The 23,443-nt window shown below is 36.4% G+C and overlaps 3 protein-coding genes across 3 annotated transcripts; all 3 read left to right on the top strand.

Annotated features, from left to right (window-relative positions):
* The first annotated feature begins 1,294 nt into the window (after positions 1-1,294).
* On the top strand, positions 1,295-4,029 carry LOC311297643 (uncharacterized protein). The gene is made up of 3 exons (XM_084420030.1): positions 1,295-1,586; positions 2,427-2,675; positions 2,933-4,029. Exons 2-3 carry the CDS (start codon positions 2,591-2,593, stop codon positions 3,772-3,774), a joined length of 927 nt encoding a protein of 308 aa, XP_084276156.1. The 5' UTR covers positions 1,295-1,586; positions 2,427-2,590; the 3' UTR covers positions 3,775-4,029.
* Positions 4,030-9,590: 5,561 nt separating this feature from the next.
* LOC311297138 (uncharacterized protein) lies at positions 9,591-12,700 on the top strand. Its single transcript, XM_084419285.1, has 2 exons — positions 9,591-10,303; positions 10,561-12,700. Exons 1-2 carry the CDS (start codon positions 10,219-10,221, stop codon positions 11,400-11,402), a joined length of 927 nt encoding a protein of 308 aa, XP_084275411.1. The 5' UTR covers positions 9,591-10,218; the 3' UTR covers positions 11,403-12,700.
* A 2,578-nt stretch (positions 12,701-15,278) lies between these two features.
* Positions 15,279-22,645, top strand: LOC311297135 (uncharacterized protein). Its single transcript, XM_084419278.1, has 3 exons — positions 15,279-15,498; positions 19,167-19,415; positions 21,160-22,645. The coding sequence occupies exons 2-3, from the start codon at positions 19,331-19,333 to the stop codon at positions 22,242-22,244; spliced, it is 1,170 nt and encodes a 389-aa protein (XP_084275404.1). The 5' UTR covers positions 15,279-15,498; positions 19,167-19,330; the 3' UTR covers positions 22,245-22,645.
* Positions 22,646-23,443: the final 798 nt, after the last annotated feature.

Below are 23,443 nucleotides of genomic sequence, written 5' to 3'. Positions count from 1 at the left end.
CCTTGAAGCTGGTCTTAAATGCTAAAAAACACTAAATGTATGTTATTTTCAAACTCTAAAATTTCCAGTGAAATTTCAATCTTTTTTTTTTTACTTCTCAGGGGAGTCTGATTACATCAGTATCAGAGTACAAATACCTTGGTATTATTATCGATAACACATATCGAATATCTGAGGCAAAAACTCAAGAAAAAATTTAGATTTTATTTTAGAAACAAGTGATTACTTTTTATTTAATGCGAGGAAGAAACTAGTGTCTGCTACTTTTTTTGACTATGTGGATGTAGTGTATCAGCACACTCCCTCTTATCTTCTTGTCTCTCTGGATGCTTTGTACATGTGCTCTGAGATTCATAACAGATTGTAGATTTTAAACACATCATTGTGATCTATACATAATGGTTGGTTGGCCTTCATTGAATATTAGAAGAAAAATGCACTGGTATTTGTTGATTTATAAAGCTATATTGGGTTATCTGCCCTCTTATCTTTGCTGTTTTATTAAACAGAAACTGACTGGCAATTACTCATTACACTCTGAATCAAATTACAATCTGTGTGTGCCTTTTGCCAGAACCGAGCTTGGTAAAACTTCTTGCCGCAATATGGCCAGCCTCAGAACTGAATCTTCTCCAGATTGAGATGAAGTTAAAAAATTTGGTGTCTTGTAGTCAATTTAAATTATTAAGTAATCTTCAGAGTAAATTAATGGTGTGTAAATGTTTTAACCAGTTGGATGTTTTATGTTTATATTTAATTATGTTTTTTTTATTCTTTAATTTTTTTATGTCTTAATTTTGATGTATAACTGTCTATTTAAACTCAGCTGCCTATCTTGGCCAGGACACTGCTGTAAAAGAGATTTTAATCTCAGTGAGTTTTCCTTCTGGTTAAATAAAGGTTTAAATGTTTTTTGTTGTTTTCATGAAACTGTCATGAAATAAATGGCAGTTTAACTGGCTGACAATAAATCACGTTTAACATTGAGGTCTAATCTAATTCACCAAGATCTGCTCACTTTAAAGTGTCTGGCCTCGCCACTGCTGTATATCTGCATGTATTCAAAAGAAGATCCTATAATTAGGCTGCAATTGTATAATAAGAGAGACATGTAGAAAAACAATACTGTAACTGTAATTGAGTGAAGGTGAATATATTGTTGAATCGATATATTATATTTATAGTTATTGAGCATTATTAATTATTATAATAGTGGATTTGGTCCATAACAGAGCGGAGATGTGATTTACTGAATGCGGCCCCTTTAAGAAACATGACACCGCGCGCACTGAGCATGCGCAGAAGTGAGAAGCGCGAGAGCCTTTTTGTTTTCTCTCTCTCTCTCTCTCTCTCTCTCTCTCTCTCTCTCTCTCTCTCTCTCTCTCTCTCTCTCTCTTTTTGTCTCTTTTGACGCTAAAATGAATGTAACAGTCGAACACGTGAAAAGAGAGAAGCGCGAGAAACAAAAGACGAGCGTGAAACTTTCACCATTTGAAGCTTAAAGTGACGCTGTTAACGATCGTGAATGAAGGACAAATGTGGAATATTTTCAACAGACTGCAGATCAGAGATGTTACATTTATCATGTTAGAATTTTATATTTGTGTTGCCTAAATGTACATTGTTCTAAGTGTAACGTACAGATAATTAAATCATTAGTTTTGATCAGCCACTATTCAGTCTATACTCTGTACATGTGTATGATATCTGTTATCTTTGTTAAATTCCTGTTAAATTCATATATGATTCGAATAATTTAACCTGTGACTTGTTTCATTCTTATAAAATCTGGAGTCACACAAAAATGAACAACCTTCATATAGAGCCGTTTAAAATGCTACTAATATATAACCATATCAAAATGCTCTATATTTCTAAAATCAAGCACATATGGTCATTTAATTTAAGAACTGTAATTATTACAGTATTTCAGTATAAACTCAGTAAACTCGAATTTGGCAGATCTGGTGTCTCTAACAACACTTCACCAAATAAGAAAGCTTTAGTTCAACTGTTAATGACAATATAGTATAAATTAAATTAAATTAAATTAAATTAAATTATGAGCAATATGTAATACATTTAAATTAGCATAATCTTGTGTAGTACTTGTTATCCACATTTTGATGGTCAAGTGTTAGATTATTTCCTTTTGTGCATCATTCTCAGTCCCTTAATCGATGGTTGATTTCTGTCGTCTTATGTTATATTTCTGATTAGTTTAGATAGTAATTGAATAATATAACCTGTTTCATCCTTATTATATTCTAGGTTACATAAAAATAATCAACTTACAGTTGTTTTATATGCTACTAATATGTAACCACCAAAATGCTCTATATTTGAACTACATTAAAGGCACCATATGTGTTTTGCTGTTAAGGTAATCCAGTATGAATTCAGTAACTTATCTTTGATTTTTCCAGATCTGGTCCTGTGGGCGTCAGTATCACACAGTGATCACAGTTCACACCTGCAGTGAAGCCCCTCACACAACAATTCACCAATAAATACTGGGAATATTCCCATCATCCTACAAGAGAAGGACAAACTCCAGGAGTAGCAGCTGAAATCTGTGTGACTGTTAAAGATGGAGTTTATTAAAGAGGAGATTGAAGACATGAGTGATCCAGAACCATCCAGAATAAAACATGAAGATATTGAGGAACAAATAGGTTGGTGTCCATTCTTGATTCTTCATTGTTGACTGCTTTAGTAGCGCTGAAATATGGATGACAAATGATAGAGAAATGTATCTAAATGATCATAACCCAGTTTTAATCGCATTAACAAGTGAATGTCAGAAACGAACTTTGCACATTAAAGAGACTCTATACAGACAGGTGTTTTGTTTTCTGCTTGCTAAGTGTTTTTTAATTCTCACATGTAACCTCATTGAACTGATTCTAACTGATTAATATGTTTATTTTAGTCCAGATGGAAGCGAAGGAGCAAAGACAGAAAGTAAATGACGTAAAGAAACACTGTGACTACAAAACTCAAGGAACAAAAGCCAATAAGCTGCACTCCTGCTCTCAGTGTGGAAAGAGTTTTTCACGGCTGAACAGTTTTAAACAGCACCAGAAAACACATGATGAAGTGAGAGATCATGTGTGTTGTGACTGTGGGAAGAGCTTTACTAGAGCTGACTATCTGGAACTGCACCAAAGAATTCATACTGGAGAAAGACCTTACAAGTGCTCAGTTTGTGACAAGAGCTTTGCTCGGTCTGGACACCTGAAAGAACACGAGCGAGTTCATACTGGAGAGAAGCCGTACGACTGTACTCAGTGTGAGAAGAGTTTCAGAGATTCAAGCAGTTTAAAAGATCATCTGCACGTTCACTCTGGGGAAAAGCCATTTAACTGTGATCAGTGTGGAACAAAGTTCATTTTGTCAAAATATCTGAAAAGTCACATGATCGTTCATTCAGATGAGAGGCCTTATGTGTGTTCTGACTGTGGAAAGAGTTTTTCACGGCTGAACAGTTTTAAACTGCACCAGAAAACACATAATGGAGTGAAAGATCATGTGTGTTGTGACTGTGGGATGAGTTTTACTAGAGCTGACTATCTGAAACGGCACCAAAGAATTCATACTGGAGAAAAACATTACAAGTGCTCAGTTTGTGACAAAAGCTTTGCTCGGTCTGGACACCTGAAAGTTCACGAGCGAACTCATACTGGAGAAAAGCCGTACTACTGTACTCAGTGTGAGAAGACTTTCAAACATTTATCAAGCCTTCACGCACATATGAAAAAATGTTTTATGTGAGCAACATTCGTTTTCATGTCAAATACATTAAAGTAAATTGAGATAAAATATGGAGTTTTTCATAAAAGCAATATATCATCTAGATTCATTTGGTTAATTTGGTGAAAAGCTTGGTGACCTAGAAAGACTTAAAGGGATAGTTCAGCCAAAAATAAAAATTATGTCATTAATTATTCACCCTCATTGTAGTTCCAAACCTGTAAGACTTTCGTTCATCTTCAAAACACAAATGAAGATCATTTTGATTAAATCTGAGAGCCTAATTTCAATCTGTTCATCATATAAAGCGACTGTGTCTCTTCAGAAAATGTTTGACTGAACCGCTGGATTCATATGGATTATTTTTACGACCTCTTTATGAACTTTTTTGAAGCAGCAAAGTGGTTATTGCATAGCTGTTAATGGAGGGACAGAAAGCTCTCAGATTTCATTCAAGACAGATAATAAAAGATGTGGGGCAGTGGTGATGCGTATCTGTATAAGTAAGGAATAATTGAAGACCGGCCTTTGAATTTTTAGAAAATAATGCACACCTGAGCTGGTAATGTTTCACCTTGGATGTGCACGGTTATACTACGGTTACCAGACCTCAAGACATTTTGTCAGGTTGTTTTCAGTTAAAGGGATAGTTCACCCAAAAATGAAAACTAGCCCATGATTTACTCACCCTCAAGTCATCCTAGGTGTATATGACATTCTTCTTTCAGACGAATACAATCAGAGTTATATAAAAAAATGTCCTGGCTCTTCCAAGCTTTATAATGGCAGTGAATGGCTGTTTCTGTTTTGAAGTCCATAAAAGTGCATCTATCCATGATAAAAGTGCTTCATGCATCTCCGGGGGTTAATAAATGCCTTCTGAAGCGCAGCGATGCATTTGTGCAAGAAAAATATCCATATTTAAGACTTTATAAAGTAAAATAATTAGCTTCCGGCTAAACGAACATACGGATTCCACTTAAATGTAAAGCGCAACTTATGCGAGTAATGCGACGTACTGCTGATATTTACTACGCCATGAAGTACTACGCTACTTCTGACGTTATAAGTTGCGCATACTGCGTATGGCCGTTTGGCCTGAAGCTAGAATTTAACTTATTAACATGTTAATTATTAATATTTTTCTAACACAAACTCATCGCTTTGCTTCAGAAGGCCTTTATTTACCCCCCGGAGCAGTGTGGATCACTTTTATTATATAGATGATAGATGCACTTTTATGGACTTCAAAACATAAACATCCATTCATTGCCATTATAATTCTGATTGTATTCGTCTATAAGAAGAATGTCATATAAACCTAGGATGACTTGATTGTTTGTAAATCATGGGATAATTTTATTCCTTTAAGGATGCTTTCACACAGGCAGTTTACTCGGGCTCGGACCACAGCAAACGAGCCCAGTGTGAAAGATGCAAAAACTGTCACTTCTCTGTCTTTTACGGCCCTGACGAGAACGTCGGTTTCCTCAGCTGTGAACCTCTCCTGGCGCGCACCTGGCAAATCCGCCATTATAATAGCAATCCGCCATGGAACAAGCACGCCTGCTCTTAAAGGGAATGTGAGATGACGCTCTGATTGGTCAGGTGCAAGAGTCATTTATCCCGTTGGTATAATAGCAACAGCGCCCAAAACCCGCCCACAAAGTTACTTGCGTTTCGTGCTTGATACTTGTGTTTCAGATCGTTAAAATAGGGCACTAAATCTTTTTCAATTGGTAGACTCACCCACTAGGCCTGACTCGAAATCTCTGGAAAAATCTACTTTAATTTTATTTATTTTATTTATTTATTTATTTCAGGTGTATTTAACAGGGACAATGCACACTAATAATACATAATTAAATGTACAGTATGCCAGAATTAGCCCAAAGGCTATTTTACATCTGCTGTCCCTGGACAGATCTTAAGATGTCACACCTAAAAAAAAAAAAAAAAAAAGTAAACAAAAGGATTAAAATATTACATACATGTTAGAGCCAGCCAACCTCATCGGCATAGCACAAGAAGCACAAACAAACAAACAGACAGGACAGAGAAGACAGGGGAGCAGCAAGATTTCATGTCAATTGTAATGTTGACAGTCCTGACTACCTGTTAGCCACTTCTTTAAGTTAATTTTAAAACAAGCGTACGTTTTCAAATTCCTAATGTGTATTGGAATGAGGTTCCATTCACGAACAGCCCTGACTGAGAAAGCTGTTTGACCAAGTGCACTCTTCCTAAACGGGACAATGCAGTCACCTCTTGCTGCACTCCTTGTAGATCTGCAAGCATTTGGCACTGTTCTCACAAACTGCCGCAATACAGGAGGAGCCAGTCCATGCAAAATTTTGTACACAAGACAGAGATCTACATATATAATCAAGTTTTCGAAATTCAATAGACTATATTTTTTTAAAACATGACAATAATGATAATATATGGATTTCCTATCAAGTACTTTAATAGTTTTCTTATATAGGGAGAGTAGTGGTTTGAGAGAAGTGTTGCTAGCTTGTGACCAGGTTGTCAAACAATAGGTTATATGAGATAAAATCATTGAGTGCATGAACATCATAGCGGCCCTTTTTGACATGCAGCTACGAACATATCTAAAATTTGCCAGGTTGTACTTAATGCGATTACAAACCTTCTTAATATGTAATTTAAAAGTAAGATTGTTATCTATATATACTCCAAGGTATTTAAAATCTGAGACGACTTGTAGTCTCTCCCCTGCTACGACTACATCAGGTTCTACACAGCGGCTTTTAGATTTACTAAAAAACATACATACAGTTTTGGATAGATTCAGTTGAAGGCAGTTGTGATTTAACCACTCTGTAATCTTTTGCATTGAGTTTGATAGCAGATCAGCAGCTTGTGCTGCACTGTTAGCATGTACAAAGATTACTGTGTCATCTGCATACATTTGGATGTTGGCATTAGGACAAACATTTGGCAAGTCATTTACATACAAAGAAAATAAAAGTGGACCCAAAATAGAGCCCTGTGGGACACCTGCAGACAAGGCAATAACACCTGATTGATGATTCCTAACTCTAACGAACTGAGTTCGATGTGTTAAATAAGATTCTACCCATTTCATAGTGCCTGTATCAAAATTAAAAGTTTGTAATTTAGATAGAAGAACTCCATGATTAATGGTGTCAAAAGCTTTTTTTTTTTTTTTCTTCTCAGGGGAGTCTGATAACATCAGTATCAGAGTACAAATACCTTGGTATTATTATCGATAACACATATCGAATATCTGAGGCAAAAACTCAAGAAAAAATTAAGATTTTATTTTAGAAATAATAGATCTTGTCATTACAAATGTCCCATATAAATACTCTTCAGTGTCTGTATTCGCAAATGATATCAGTGACCACTGTGTTGTGGCAGTAGTTAGACATATGAAGTTACCTCAGCATAATCCAAAAATGATTACTAGTCGTTTCATGAAATATTTTAATGAACAAGCAGTCTTATACGATCTTGCTCAAATTGATTGGGACAAAATACCGGATGTTGATTGCGAATGGGAATATTTTTATGATAGTTTTATGTTAATTATAAATAAGCACGCACCCATGAGAAAATATAGAGTTAAATGACGTGATAATCCGCCTTATGTGTTCTCATTCGAGAGCGGGATGCCGCATGGGCTAAGGTATATATATATAAATATATATATAATATATATATAATATATCAGCATATATATAAATTGTCTGGATTTTAATATTGATAATACAAGGTTTAATTTTTATGCAGATGATACTATTATATATTGTTCAGCTTCCTCTAAGCAGCAATATGTGGCTTTTTTACAATCTGCTTTCGATATAATCCAAAATAGGTTTTGGGCCTTGAAGCTGGTCTTAAATGCTAAAAAACACTAAATGTATGTTATTTTCAAACTCTAAAATTTCCAGTGAAATTTCAATCTTTTTTTTTTTACTTCTCAGGGGAGTCTGATTACATCAGTATCAGAGTACAAATACCTTGGTATTATTATCGATAACACATATCGAATATCTGAGGCAAAAACTCAAGAAAAAATTTAGATTTTATTTTAGAAACAAGTGATTACTTTTTATTTAATGCGAGGAAGAAACTAGTGTCTGCTACTTTTTTTGACTATGTGGATGTAGTGTATCAGCACACTCCCTCTTATCTTCTTGTCTCTCTGGATGCTTTGTACATGTGCTCTGAGATTCATAACAGATTGTAGATTTTAAACACATCATTGTGATCTATACATAATGGTTGGTTGGCCTTCATTGAATATTAGAAGAAAAATGCACTGGTATTTGTTGATTTATAAAGCTATATTGGGTTATCTGCCCTCTTATCTTTGCTGTTTTATTAAACAGAAACTGACTGGCAATTACTCATTACACTCTGAATCAAATTACAATCTGTGTGTGCCTTTTGCCAGAACCGAGCTTGGTAAAACTTCTTGCCGCAATATGGCCAGCCTCAGAACTGAATCTTCTCCAGATTGAGATGAAGTTAAAAAATTTGGTGTCTTGTAGTCAATTTAAATTATTAAGTAATCTTCAGAGTAAATTAATGGTGTGTAAATGTTTTAACCAGTTGGATGTTTTATGTTTATATTTAATTATGTTTTTTTTATTCTTTAATTTTTTTATGTCTTAATTTTGATGTATAACTGTCTATTTAAACTCAGCTGCCTATCTTGGCCAGGACACTGCTGTAAAAGAGATTTTAATCTCAGTGAGTTTTCCTTCTGGTTAAATAAAGGTTTAAATGTTTTTTGTTGTTTTCATGAAACTGTCATGAAATAAATGGCAGTTTAACTGGCTGACAATAAATCACGTTTAACATTGAGGTCTAATCTAATTCACCAAGATCTGCTCACTTTAAAGTGTCTGGCCTCGCCACTGCTGTATATCTGCATGTATTCAAAAGAAGATCCTATAATTAGGCTGCAATTGTATAATAAGAGAGACATGTAGAAAAACAATACTGTAACTGTAATTGAGTGAAGGTGAATATATTGTTGAATCGATATATTATATTTATAGTTATTGAGCATTATTAATTATTATAATAGTGGATTTGGTCCATAACAGAGCGGAGATGTGATTTACTGAATGCGGCCCCTTTAAGAAACATGACACCGCGCGCACTGAGCATGCGCAGAAGTGAGAAGCGCGAGAGCCTTTTTGTTTTCTCTCTCTCTCTCTCTCTCTCTCTCTCTCTCTCTCTCTCTCTCTCTCTCTCTCTCTCTCTCTCTCTTTTTGTCTCTTTTGACGCTAAAATGAATGTAACAGTCGAACACGTGAAAAGAGAGAAGCGCGAGAAACAAAAGACGAGCGTGAAACTTTCACCATTTGAAGCTTAAAGTGACGCTGTTAACGATCGTGAATGAAGGACAAATGTGGAATATTTTCAACAGACTGCAGATCAGAGATGTTACATTTATCATGTTAGAATTTTATATTTGTGTTGCCTAAATGTACATTGTTCTAAGTGTAACGTACAGATAATTAAATCATTAGTTTTGATCAGCCACTATTCAGTCTATACTCTGTACATGTGTATGATATCTGTTATCTTTGTTAAATTCCTGTTAAATTCATATATGATTCGAATAATTTAACCTGTGACTTGTTTCATTCTTATAAAATCTGGAGTCACACAAAAATGAACAACCTTCATATAGAGCCGTTTAAAATGCTACTAATATATAACCATATCAAAATGCTCTATATTTCTAAAATCAAGCACATATGGTCATTTAATTTAAGAACTGTAATTATTACAGTATTTCAGTATAAACTCAGTAAACTCGAATTTGGCAGATCTGGTGTCTCTAACAACACTTCACCAAATAAGAAAGCTTTAGTTCAACTGTTAATGACAATATAGTATAAATTAAATTAAATTAAATTAAATTAAATTATGAGCAATATGTAATACATTTAAATTAGCATAATCTTGTGTAGTACTTGTTATCCACATTTTGATGGTCAAGTGTTAGATTATTTCCTTTTGTGCATCATTCTCAGTCCCTTAATCGATGGTTGATTTCTGTCGTCTTATGTTATATTTCTGATTAGTTTAGATAGTAATTGAATAATATAACCTGTTTCATCCTTATTATATTCTAGGTTACATAAAAATAATCAACTTACAGTTGTTTTATATGCTACTAATATGTAACCACCAAAATGCTCTATATTTGAACTACATTAAAGGCACCATATGTGTTTTGCTGTTAAGGTAATCCAGTATGAATTCAGTAACTTATCTTTGATTTTTCCAGATCTGGTCCTGTGGGCGTCAGTATCACACAGTGATCACAGTTCACACCTGCAGTGAAGCCCCTCACACAACAATTCACCAATAAATACTGGGAATATTCCCATCATCCTACAAGAGAAGGACAAACTCCAGGAGTAGCAGCTGAAATCTGTGTGACTGTTAAAGATGGAGTTTATTAAAGAGGAGATTGAAGACATGAGTGATCCAGAACCATCCAGAATAAAACATGAAGATATTGAGGAACAAATAGGTTGGTGTCCATTCTTGATTCTTCATTGTTGACTGCTTTAGTAGCGCTGAAATATGGATGACAAATGATAGAGAAATGTATCTAAATGATCATAACCCAGTTTTAATCGCATTAACAAGTGAATGTCAGAAACGAACTTTGCACATTAAAGAGACTCTATACAGACAGGTGTTTTGTTTTCTGCTTGCTAAGTGTTTTTTAATTCTCACATGTAACCTCATTGAACTGATTCTAACTGATTAATATGTTTATTTTAGTCCAGATGGAAGCGAAGGAGCAAAGACAGAAAGTAAATGACGTAAAGAAACACTGTGACTACAAAACTCAAGGAACAAAAGCCAATAAGCTGCACTCCTGCTCTCAGTGTGGAAAGAGTTTTTCACGGCTGAACAGTTTTAAACAGCACCAGAAAACACATGATGAAGTGAGAGATCATGTGTGTTGTGACTGTGGGAAGAGCTTTACTAGAGCTGACTATCTGGAACTGCACCAAAGAATTCATACTGGAGAAAGACCTTACAAGTGCTCAGTTTGTGACAAGAGCTTTGCTCGGTCTGGACACCTGAAAGAACACGAGCGAGTTCATACTGGAGAGAAGCCGTACGACTGTACTCAGTGTGAGAAGAGTTTCAGAGATTCAAGCAGTTTAAAAGATCATCTGCACGTTCACTCTGGGGAAAAGCCATTTAACTGTGATCAGTGTGGAACAAAGTTCATTTTGTCAAAATATCTGAAAAGTCACATGATCGTTCATTCAGATGAGAGGCCTTATGTGTGTTCTGACTGTGGAAAGAGTTTTTCACGGCTGAACAGTTTTAAACTGCACCAGAAAACACATAATGGAGTGAAAGATCATGTGTGTTGTGACTGTGGGATGAGTTTTACTAGAGCTGACTATCTGAAACGGCACCAAAGAATTCATACTGGAGAAAAACATTACAAGTGCTCAGTTTGTGACAAAAGCTTTGCTCGGTCTGGACACCTGAAAGTTCACGAGCGAACTCATACTGGAGAAAAGCCGTACTACTGTACTCAGTGTGAGAAGACTTTCAAACATTTATCAAGCCTTCACGCACATATGAAAAAATGTTTTATGTGAGCAACATTCGTTTTCATGTCAAATACATTAAGGTAAATTGAGATAAAATATGGAGTTTTTCATAAAAGCAATATATCATCTAGATTCATTTGGTTAATTTGGTGAAAAGCTTGGTGACCTAGAAAGACTTAAAGGGATAGTTCAGCCAAAAATAAAAATTATGTCATTAATTATTCACCCTCATTGTAGTTCCAAACCTGTAAGACTTTCGTTCATCTTCAAAACACAAATGAAGATCATTTTGATTAAATCTGAGAGCCTAATTTCAATCTGTTCATCATATAAAGCGACTGTGTCTCTTCAGAAAATGTTTGACTGAACCGCTGGATTCATATGGATTATTTTTACGACCTCTTTATGAACTTTTTTGAAGCAGCAAAGTGGTTATTGCATAGCTGTTAATGGAGGGACAGAAAGCTCTCAGATTTCATTCAAGACAGATAATAAAAGATGTGGGGCAGTGGTGATGCGTATCTGTATAAGTAAGGAATAATTGAAGACCGGCCTTTGAATTTTTAGAAAATAATGCACACCTGAGCTGGTAATGTTTCACCTTGGATGTGCACGGTTATACTACGGTTACCAGACCTCAAGACATTTTGTCAGGTTGTTTTCAGTTAAAGGGATAGTTCACCCAAAAATGAAAACTAGCCCATGATTTACTCACCCTCAAGTCATCCTAGGTGTATATGACATTCTTCTTTCAGACGAATACAATCAGAGTTATATAAAAAAATGTCCTGGCTCTTCCAAGCTTTATAATGGCAGTGAATGGCTGTTTCTGTTTTGAAGTCCATAAAAGTGCATCTATCCATGATAAAAGTGCTTCATGCATCTCCGGGGGTTAATAAATGCCTTCTGAAGCGCAGCGATGCATTTGTGCAAGAAAAATATCCATATTTAAGACTTTATAAAGTAAAATAATTAGCTTCCGGCTAAACGAACATACGGATTCCACTTAAATGTAAAGCGCAACTTATGCGAGTAATGCGACGTACTGCTGATATTTACTACGCCATGAAGTACTACGCTACTTCTGACGTTATAAGTTGCGCATACTGCGTATGGCCGTTTGGCCTGAAGCTAGAATTTAACTTATTAACATGTTAATTATTAATATTTTTCTAACACAAACTCATCGCTTTGCTTCAGAAGGCCTTTATTTACCCCCCGGAGCAGTGTGGATCACTTTTATTATATAGATGATAGATGCACTTTTATGGACTTCAAAACATAAACATCCATTCATTGCCATTATAATTCTGATTGTATTCGTCTATAAGAAGAATGTCATATAAACCTAGGATGACTTGATTGTTTGTAAATCATGGGATAATTTTATTCCTTTAAGGATGCTTTCACACAGGCAGTTTACTCGGGCTCGGACCACAGCAAACGAGCCCAGTGTGAAAGATGCAAAAACTGTCACTTCTCTGTCTTTTACGGCCCTGACGAGAACGTCGGTTTCCTCAGCTGTGAACCTCTCCTGGCGCGCACCTGGCAAATCCGCCATTATAATAGCAATCCGCCATGGAACAAGCACGCCTGCTCTTAAAGGGAATGTGAGATGACGCTCTGATTGGTCAGGTGCAAGAGTCATTTATCCCGTTGGTATAATAGCAACAGCGCCCAAAACCCGCCCACAAAGTTACTTGCGTTTCGTGCTTGATACTTGTGTTTCAGATCGTTAAAATAGGGCACTAAATCTTTTTCAATTGGTAGACTCACCCACTAGGCCTGACTCGAAATCTCTGGAAAAATCTACTTTAATAGATCTTGTAGGGCTGGGCTATAAAACGATAACGATAATTATCGCAATATAATTTTTCTCGATATAAAACGATATCAAGAATATCAACGAAACTCACTTGAACCGCGCGCCACACGGACCATTTATCCGCTCGGCTCAAAGTCCAAACAGCAGCACAGCCGATGCGTTTACTCTGATCGCTCTCGTCACGAGATCCGGTGAGAAGCGCTTGAATTCAGCGAAGAACACAATGTCTCAGTGATTTAAACCAGTTTAAAGGCAGATGAAACAGCGCTGACAGGAGAAGCACTGTGCGCAACGATACAGTCAGAAGGCTTTTCCGTCTACAAATTCCCATCATTTACCATGGATTTACTGTAAAGTTAGCCTAGTAATGTTAACTGCACCATGAAATGTGAGATATATATATATTGAATTGTATTATATTATTAATGTAGACGATGTATTAAAGGACTGATGGAATATAATTACAGTATTTAATAATGTATTTAGGCTACTGTTTTTCATACAAATACCATAGAAACCATAAAGTTACATTTTGCCATGATAGTGAGGTGCTACAGGCTATGCCTGGTTTTATCTGTGGTTATCATGATCTAAATGCATGATACTGGATGACCAATGGTTAAGTTTAATAAAACTCAAACAGTCAGAATATTACATTTTACCAAATAAAAATTAGCACATGCAGAAACTAAGAAATTAATTGTCCAATAAAGATATTTATTTTGTTAAGGAAAAATGACAAATGTTTGAATGTTCTACCTCAGATTTGTGAAATGTTCACCTGTTTGGCAAGTGTTTGTCATGATATGTTCTGACAATAAAGAGTAAACCATAATTAACGCTCTGGTTTCTACAACTTTCACTTAGGAGCAAAAATCTGCCTTTAAACTTGAAAGAAATAAAGATTTGACTTTTATCGTGATAATTATCGATATCGACTGATATAAAAAAAAAATATCGTGATATTTTTTTTTGACCATATCACCCAGCCCTAAGATCTTGTCATTACAAATGTCCCATATAAATACTCTTCAGTTTCTGTATTCGCAAATGATATCAGTGACCACTGTGTTGTGGCAGTAGTTAGAAATACTATTATATATTGTTCAGCTTCTTCTAAGCAGCAATCTGTGGCTTTTTTACAATCTGCTTTCGATATAATCCAAAATAGGTTTTGGGCCTTGAAGCTGGTCTTAAATGCTAAAAAAAACTAAATGTATGTTATTTTCAAACTCAAAAATTTCCAGTGACATTTCAATCTTTTTTTGGACTTCTCAGGGGAGTCTGATTACATCAGTATCAGAGTACAGATACCTCGGTATTATGATCGATAACACTTATTTGTGCAAAACACTTTTTGCCAGAACCGAGCTTGGTAAAAGTTCTTGCCGCAATATACCGCAGCCTCAGAATGAAATCTTCTCCAGACTGAGATGAAGTTAAAAAATTTGGTGTCTTGTAGTCAATTAAAAATTGTATTAAGTAATCTTCAGAGTAAATTAATGGTGTGTAAATGTTTTAACCAGTTGGATGTTTTATGTTATTTATATATATATATATATATATATAATATATATATATATATATGTATATATGTATATATATATATTTTTTTTTTTTTATGTCTTAACTTTGATGTATAAATGTCTATTTAAACTCAGTTGCCTATCTTGGCCAGGGCACTGCTGTAAAATAACTTTTAATCTCAGTGAGTTTTCTTTCCTGGTTAAATAAAGGTTTAAATGGATTTTGTTGTTTTCATGAAACTGTTGGCTGACAATAAACCACGTTTAACATTGAGGTCTAATCTAATTCACCGAGATCCACTCACTTCAAAGTTTCTGGCCTCGCCACTGCTGTATATCTGCATGTATTCAAAAGAAGACCCTATAATTAGGCTGCAATTGTATAATAAGAGAGACATGTAGAAAAACAATACTGTAACTGTAATTGAGTGAAGGGGAATACATTGTTGAATCGATATATTATATTTATAATTATTGAGCGTAATTATTATAATAGTGGATTTGGTCCATAATAGAGCGGAGATGTGATTTACTGAATGCGTCCCCTTTAAGAAATATGACACCGTGCGCACTGAGCATGCGCAGAAGAGAGAAGCGCGAGAGCTTTTTTGTTCTCCCTCTTCTCTCTTCTTCTTTTTTTGACGCTAAAATGAACGTAACAGTAGAACACGTGAAAAGAGAGAAGCGCGAGAAACTTTCACCAGTTGAAGCTGAAAGTGACACTGTTAACGATCGTGAATGAAGGACAAATGTGGAATATTTTCTCTGGATGTCGTATATTTCCAGTCTGCAGGTCAGAGATGTTATATTTATCATGTTAGAATTTATATTTGTGTTGCCTAAATGTACATTGTTCTAAGTGTAACGTACAGATAATTAAATCATTAGTTTTGACCAGCCACTATTCAGTCTGTATATAGGCATATTGTGCATTTTCTTTTCTGTTATCTTTGTTAAATTCCTGTTTAATTCATTCGAATAATTTAACCTGTGATTTTTTTCATCTTTATAAAATCTGGAGTCACATAAAAATGAACAACCTTCATATAGAGCCGTTTAACATGCTACTAATATATAACCATATCAAAATGCTCCATATTTCTAAAATCAAGCACACATGGTCATTTAATTTAAGAACTGTAATTATTACAGTATTTCAGTATAAACTCTGTAACCTTGAATTTGGCAGATTTGGTGTCCCTAACAACAACATTTTTTACATTTTAATGATAAATTCATTAATCTGGTGCACTTTGAGTCACCCAAATCCACTGTTAAAAACAAATAATCCACCCGCAAACCACCCATATTCTTTGATTTAGATATCTGCATCTTATCATCACATTACAATTATTCAAATTCTCAGTGTTAAGCATGATAATATGGTAACATATCACACCGAAGTAGGCTGATTTAAAATGTGATTTAAAATAAAAGTTCTTCTTTTGGCAAAATTACATTTCCTTAAAGGTCCAATTGCATGGATTATTTTATTATTTTAGAATGTTTCCTGGGGTGCCCTTATAATGTTAGTATGTTTTTTAGATCAAAAGTTGTTATTATTTAGAAATAAAAGGCATATTTCCTAGCCTGATTTTAGCCTCTGATTTGAACGCTCTGTTTGAAAGGGCGGGCGTGTCTGCTGAGAGACTTCAGTGTAAACGCCCACTGCTGTGATTGGCTGCTGAGAGACTTCAGTGTAAACAGCCACTGCTGTGATTGGCTGCTGAGAGACTTCAGTGTATACAACCACTGCTGTGATTGGCTGACATGCTTGCATATGAAATATCTAGCATTACATGTGGAACTATCTGGAAAACTTTTAATATTACAGCTATTATACGTTTTTACTATTACAGATATCGGGATTAACGAATCGTGAGAAGTTTTTTAAGTATTTAGATCTATTCCCATCACATAAAATGTTGCAGTGATGAGCATTGAGCAGATGACAGCCTGTTGATCGCATGAAAAAAGATCTTATCATTGCAACGCAGTTTCTGTAGCCTACTCTCATTAATGCTTTCACCAATGCAAACATGAAGGAAGTACAGTAAGAGCTTCGTTGTGCAGTGTAACAGCGTCATTGATTTCACAACGAGTTTTGGCAAGTGTCCAGATAAACTCACGCTGTGTGATTGACAGCTTGGGCGATTGGAAAGGGATTGTTCTTTGATCGCTTTCTGTATTAATCACAGTTTAAGTAAGATTATTTTCATCCTACTAAGAGAAACGATGTGAAGTTGATCGCTGCTTCCGTAGTAAATCACTACTTACCGCTTGCTGGAATATAGTTGGAATTGCCCCCTTCTTCAGTATGAGACGCTGAGAGAAGCCTGCTTGATATTGTCCCAGGTTAGAAAAACAGTCCGTGGTGAAATGGGCAGAGAAAACTAACAACTTCGAATTAAACTGTTGCTGTATCCGATTACATTTTACATTTACATTTAGTCATTTAGCAGACGCTTTTATCCAAAGCGACTTACAAATTAGGACTAAATAAACGATTATAGATAAACATCAACCACGTCTGTTGACATTTGACTGTTGACTGCGCAGTTCCGCATGGCCTTGAACATGGGCTGGCATATGCACATTTTTGGAGGCGTACATATTAATGATCCCGACTGTTGCGTCACAGTCGGTGTTATGTGGAGATTCGCCTATTTTTCAGGGGTGTTTTTCAAAAACAAGATTTAAATAAGAAGGAGAAAACAATGGTGTTTGAGACTCACTGTATGTCATGTCCATGTACTGAACTCTTGTTATTTAACTATGCCAAGATAAATTCAATTTCAAATTCTAGGGCACCTTTAATAGCCTAAACAGAGGCTTTATTCCCTTCGAAGTTAAATTGTCAATGTTTCATTACATCGCTGTTTGAAAACACTCAGAATAATTTTTTGTACCTTTTATAAAGGACATTTTTCCGCTAATTCTATTAAATGTATGCTAAATCTTTCATTTCAAATTCTTAAATTTTATCAATATATTCAATTAAAATAATAAGACACTAGGCTGTTATCAATCAATTTAAATAATTTACATTGAAAAATTATTACTGTATTAAATGATATTATTTTAAATATTTTTTGAATATACAAATAAGGAATGTTGAAACGAATGATAGGCTACTTTGAAACTAAACCGCCAGTAGGAGGCGGCAGGCGACTGACTTAATGAGCGAGTCATTGAGTCGTTCATTCAAACGATTCGTTCAATCGGCTGATTTATTCAGAATGAGGCAGTTTATGAATAGGTAATTGAATCTTTGACTCAACCGATTCGTTCAAAACGCTGAATCATTCATTAATGAAACATGGCTGAGTGTTGCTGTGAGATGCGCTATGGTTCTGGTGTGATCTTTGTTTGGAACTATTTTCGCTGCTGAAACAGAACAAAAACAGTCATTGCGTCTAAAATGTATTTGACTTTGAATTTAAACTATTTGTTTATTGAACTGTTATGAAATCAGTCTCGATTTCAATATTGATGGCATTTAGGAAAACAGCACTCTGGTCGTGTGTAGCCTAGGCTATATAGGCTATTGTTTCTTAACTATAATATGTTATAAATAACTGCGCGAGCCTCAACAGCGCAACTTTGTTACCGTCAGTACATTAGGTAGGCCTATATTATTATCAACTATAGGCTATCAATCACCACTTACATTAAATGAAATAAAACAGAATCATACTCACGGTTTCAGTGATTCCCTAGTTATTTTTTATTTTTATATAAAAAATTGTTTTAATCAGGGCATTTGTTCGGTTGGGCAAGTAGTAGGCCTACAATTCTCTCTCACTTTTCCCTTCAAAAAAAGAAAAAAAAAACCCACACGTGTCCCGGACACAGTCTATGGTCCCAGACAAGCATTAATGTCGAGCCCTGATATGTTTTCCTTGATTGGTTTTCCCTGAAGAGAATTACGTTGTTGAAAACGAAAGTAAAAGAGTGACGCACGTTCATTGCGCTTTAGCATGATGACAGTTCCGTGTCTTTATTAAACTCAAAACATTATAATGATTTATCTGTCATCCACCCTCGATTAATTGGAATGGAATGTTGCACTATCGGCAAACTATACGGTTTGAGAATGGACACAAGTGGTAACCGCAACAGAACCGTCACGGTGGAAAAAGTGTGTCTGACCATGACCGTCTGTCCGAGTTTTGTCGAAAGCCGGAGGCGGCCGCCTCATAAATCTCTATGCAGGAAAAACCCTGTTATGTTATATTTCTGATTAGTTTAGATATTAATTGAATAATATAACCTGTGCCCCGTTTTATCCTTATTACATTCTAGGTTACATAAAAATAATCAACCTACTGTTATTTTATATACTACTAATATGTAACAACTAAAATGCTCTATATTTGATCTACATTAAAGGCACCATTATGTGTTTTGCTGTTAAAGTAATCCAGTATAAATTCAGTAACTTATCTTTGATTTTTCCAGATCTGGTCCTGTGGGCGTCAGTATCACACAGTGATCACAGTTCACACCTGCAGTGAAGCCCCTCACACAACAATTCACCAATAAATACTGGGAATATTCCCATCATCCTACAAGAGAAGGACAAACTCCAGGAGTAGCAGCTGAAATCTGTGTGACTGTTAAAGATGGAGTTTATTAAAGAAGAGATTGAAGACATGAGGGATCCAGAACCATCCAGAATAAAACATGAAGATACTGAGGAACAAATAGGTTGGTGTCCATTCTTCATTCTTCATTGTTGAAGACTTGCTCCAAAGCTAATCGCCATCACTCGCTCACTTCTCCCTTGCTCTACCACACAGTCCCCCCCCACACACACACACACACACACACACACACACACACTTGCCGGCTCGACACACACACCAGCGCACAAGTATAAACATCAGGCCACCTGGCCACTTCATGCGTTTTCACAGATCGGATAGCTATCTGATTTATCAAAACGATTCACCTGTTCACATAAATGTGTTTTTGCAAAACGGATATAAATCCGATCTTCAATTCCCACGGTATATGCAGATTTAATGGAGTTCACGTCACCGAACACAGTTATGAGCTGCATTTTATTGATCATCAGCTAAAATGTCAAAATCAAATACCGCAATAATAGAGAACGGCAACAGCCTTGGTAAGATCATTTCGCTTCTTTACTTTTAATGAAGATACTTGTGTGTAAAGCGTCTGTGACTTACTTTCACTTTGATTTGCGATAGTTTGCGCGTTGGCTTGATGAATACCGGTAGATGCTCAGCTGCTCATGCGGTGATGCGTGTTGCAGACGTAGCGTCGTCATATCTGGCCATAACATGACATGTTCTCACACGTTTTTTTTTGTGTGTTTTTGGGAGGAGTACATTTTACATATGTGGTTTCAACAACCAGATGCATTTAAACTTGTCCAGTTTCATCTGGAATGCTGCCCAGATCTCCTCCTGATGTGGTTTCAGCGATCAGATTAAAATCCGTCTCGAATGCGTTCAATAAACCTTATGTTGTAAGAAAACGTAATCGGTTACCTAATGTAACCTCTGTTCTCTTACGAGAGGTTCTCTCGTATTGCGTAAGTTGCTTACGCTATGGGTAAAGTCATCTTTTCTCGAGATATGAAGCCAAAAAATTATCCTTAATTTTTATAATCTTGTCAACGCAGTGCAGCAGCACGCAGACCTAGAGCAAGCTATCTAGCGTGCTCATTGGCTGCCCTGCGGCAACTGCAGCAGCCTACCACTGAGCCTGGCGTTACGTCGCGCCCTCACGCGTCACAGCCCGCAGAAGGTGCGTGGTTTAGCGTATATCAGGAAGGGCTCGGAGGCTGCTCCCCTGGTTTTCGTCGACTGAAGCGAAATGAGCTTGTGGCGCGAGCACGGCGGGTTACGCAATACTCGTTCCCTCTTCTCTTCCTGATATACGCTAAACCACGGCCCTTCTGCGGGCTGTGACGCGTGAGGGCGCCAAGCGCCCTCATTGGGCGAGACGTCACGCCAGGCTCAGTGGTAGGCTGCTGCAGTTGCCGCAGGGCAGCCAATGAGCACGCTAGATAGCCTGCTCTAGGTCTGCGTGCTGCTGCACTGCGTTGACAAGATTCTAAAAATTAAGGATAATTTTTTGGCTTCATATCTCGAGAAAAGATGACTTTACCCGTAGCGTAAGCAACTTACGCAATACGAGAGAACCTCTCGTAAGAGAACTTGTTTTATTTGTTATGAATCTATTTTGATGCGTTTTCCCATAACTTTTGTAGTTTTACATATGTTTAAAAATATCGCAATTAATATCGATATCGCAATATTCATTATCGATATCGCAATATCACTTTTTGTCAATATCGTGCACCCCTACATTAAAGATACTTTATACAGACAGGTGTCTTGTTATCTGCTTGCTAAGTGTATTTAATTCTCACATTTAACCTCATTGAACTGATTCTAACTGATTAATATGTTTATTTTAGACCAGCTGGAAGTGACGGAGCAAAGACAGAAACTAAATGACGTGAAGAAACACTGTGACTTTGTCAAAAAGCTGCACTCCTACTCTCAGTGTGGAAAGAGTTTCCAAAAGAAAGGAGACCTTAAGACACACATGAGTATTCACACTGGAGAGAAACCGTATACATGCACTCAGTGTGGAAAGAGTTTCCAAAAGAAAGGAAACCTTAAGACACACAGGAGTATTCACACTGGAGAGAAACCGTATACATGCTCTCAGTGTGGAAAGAGTTTTTCTCGAGCATCAACTCTCAGTGATCATCTGAACATTCACTCTGTAGAAAAACCATTCACGTGTGATCAGTGTGGTAAAGGTTTGAATTCATCATCAAATCTAAAGCAACACATGAAAGTTCATTCAGGTGAGAGGCCTTATGTGTGTTCTCTCTGTGGAAAGAGTTTTACACAGCTGAATCAATGCAAACAGCATCAGAAAACACACACTGAAGTGAGAGATCATGTGTGTTGTGACTGTGGGAAGAGCTTTACTAGAGCTGAATATCTGAAACTGCATCAAAGAACTCATACTGGAGAAAGACCTTACAAGTGCTCAGTTTGTGACAAGAGTTTCACTCATTCTGGATACCTAAAAGTTCACAAGCGAGTTCATACTGGAGAGAAGCCGTACGACTGTACTCAGTGTGAGAAGAGTTTCAAAGATGCAGGAAGTTTAAAAGATCATCTGCGCATTCACTCTGGGGAAAAGCCATTTAACTGTGAACAGTGTGGAGCAAAGTTCCTTTTGTCAAAACATCTGAAATGTCACATGATAGTTCATTCAGGTGAGAGGCCTTATTTGTGTTCTCTATGTGGAAAGAGTTTTTCAAGACAGGGCAGTTTTAAAAAGCACCAGAAAACACACGATGGAGTAAAAGATCGTGTGTGTTGTGACTGTGGGATGAGCTTTACTAGAGCTGACCATCTGAAACGGCACCAAATAACTCATACTGGAGAAAGACCTTACAAGTGCTCATATTGTGACAAGAGTTTCGCTCAGTCTGGAAACCTGAAATCACATGAGCGACTTCATACTGGAGAAAAGCCTTAATTCTGTACTCAGTGTGAGAAGAGTTTTAAACATTATCAAGCCTTCACGCACATATGAATTTTTTTTTAAAGTGATCAATTTATTTTCATTCGTTTTCATGTCAAATACATTAAAGTAAACTTAGATAAAATATGGAGTTTTCATAAATCACTATATCATCTAGATTCATTTTGTTAATTTGGTGAAAAGCTTGGTTTACTAGTAAGACTTAATGGGTTAGTTCAGCCATTAATCACCCTAATGTCGTTCCAAACCTGTAAGACTTTCGTTCATCTTCAAAACACAAATACATTTAAAAAAAAAAATTAAATCTGAGAGCCTAATTTCAATCTGTTCATCATATAAAGCGACCATGTCTTTTCAGAAAATGTTTGACTGAACCGCTGGTGCTACATGTATGATCTGTCTCTTATGTTTCATTAGCTGTGTCCCAATGTGAAGGCTGCATCCTCCGAAGGCCACATTTGAAGGCCGATTGCGTCACAGCGGCACGATGAAGGCTACCCTGATTCAAAAGCGACGCCAAATGCACAGTTAAAAGCCACAAGGTTTTCTTTCTTATAAACTTAAACTTAGCTCCTTCGTCACTATTGCGTGGCTTCATTTGTCAGGTGGTTTGAGGCAAAACGTGTGCTAATATTAGTTTAAAAATTGTTTCAGGGAGCAAGGAGCAGACAGCTCCTTAGATATTTTTTTTAGCTATATAGCTGAATTAACCAGTTTCAAAGGTGCTGCCTCTAAGACAGCTTGGTTAGCCAGTGCTGACTGTGATGTACATTTGCCAAATGGGGTCCAAATTGGGTGTAATTTATTTGGGCCATATTTGCTATGCCATGTGTGGGCCACTTTAGGTTCACATTCAGATTCGCCAGTGATTACAGTCCCACATCTTGCCAAAACTTGCCCAGATTGCTGCAACATATGTGGGCCACATTTGGTGTACACCCAGATTAGCTTTTATCGATTGTGCCACATTTGTTTTTTTGATATTTGGGCCATATACATTTTTATCATATGGGCTCACATTCAGATTACACATAGCCGTGAGCGCCACATCTTTGCCTAAAAAGGCCTGTGTGTGATTTAAAATGTTTGAGCCATATTTACCATGCTGCATTTTGTCCATAAGAAGGCCTGCAGTGCCGCATCATTGCCATCAATACCTACCTTATGCTATCTGGTTTATTCAGTTTATTCAC

This window comes from Rutilus rutilus (assembly GCF_951802725.1).
Source record: "Rutilus rutilus genome assembly, chromosome: 9".
Taxonomy (NCBI): Eukaryota; Metazoa; Chordata; class Actinopteri; order Cypriniformes; family Leuciscidae; genus Rutilus; species Rutilus rutilus.
This window is presented reverse-complemented; position numbering and strand designations above follow the sequence as displayed.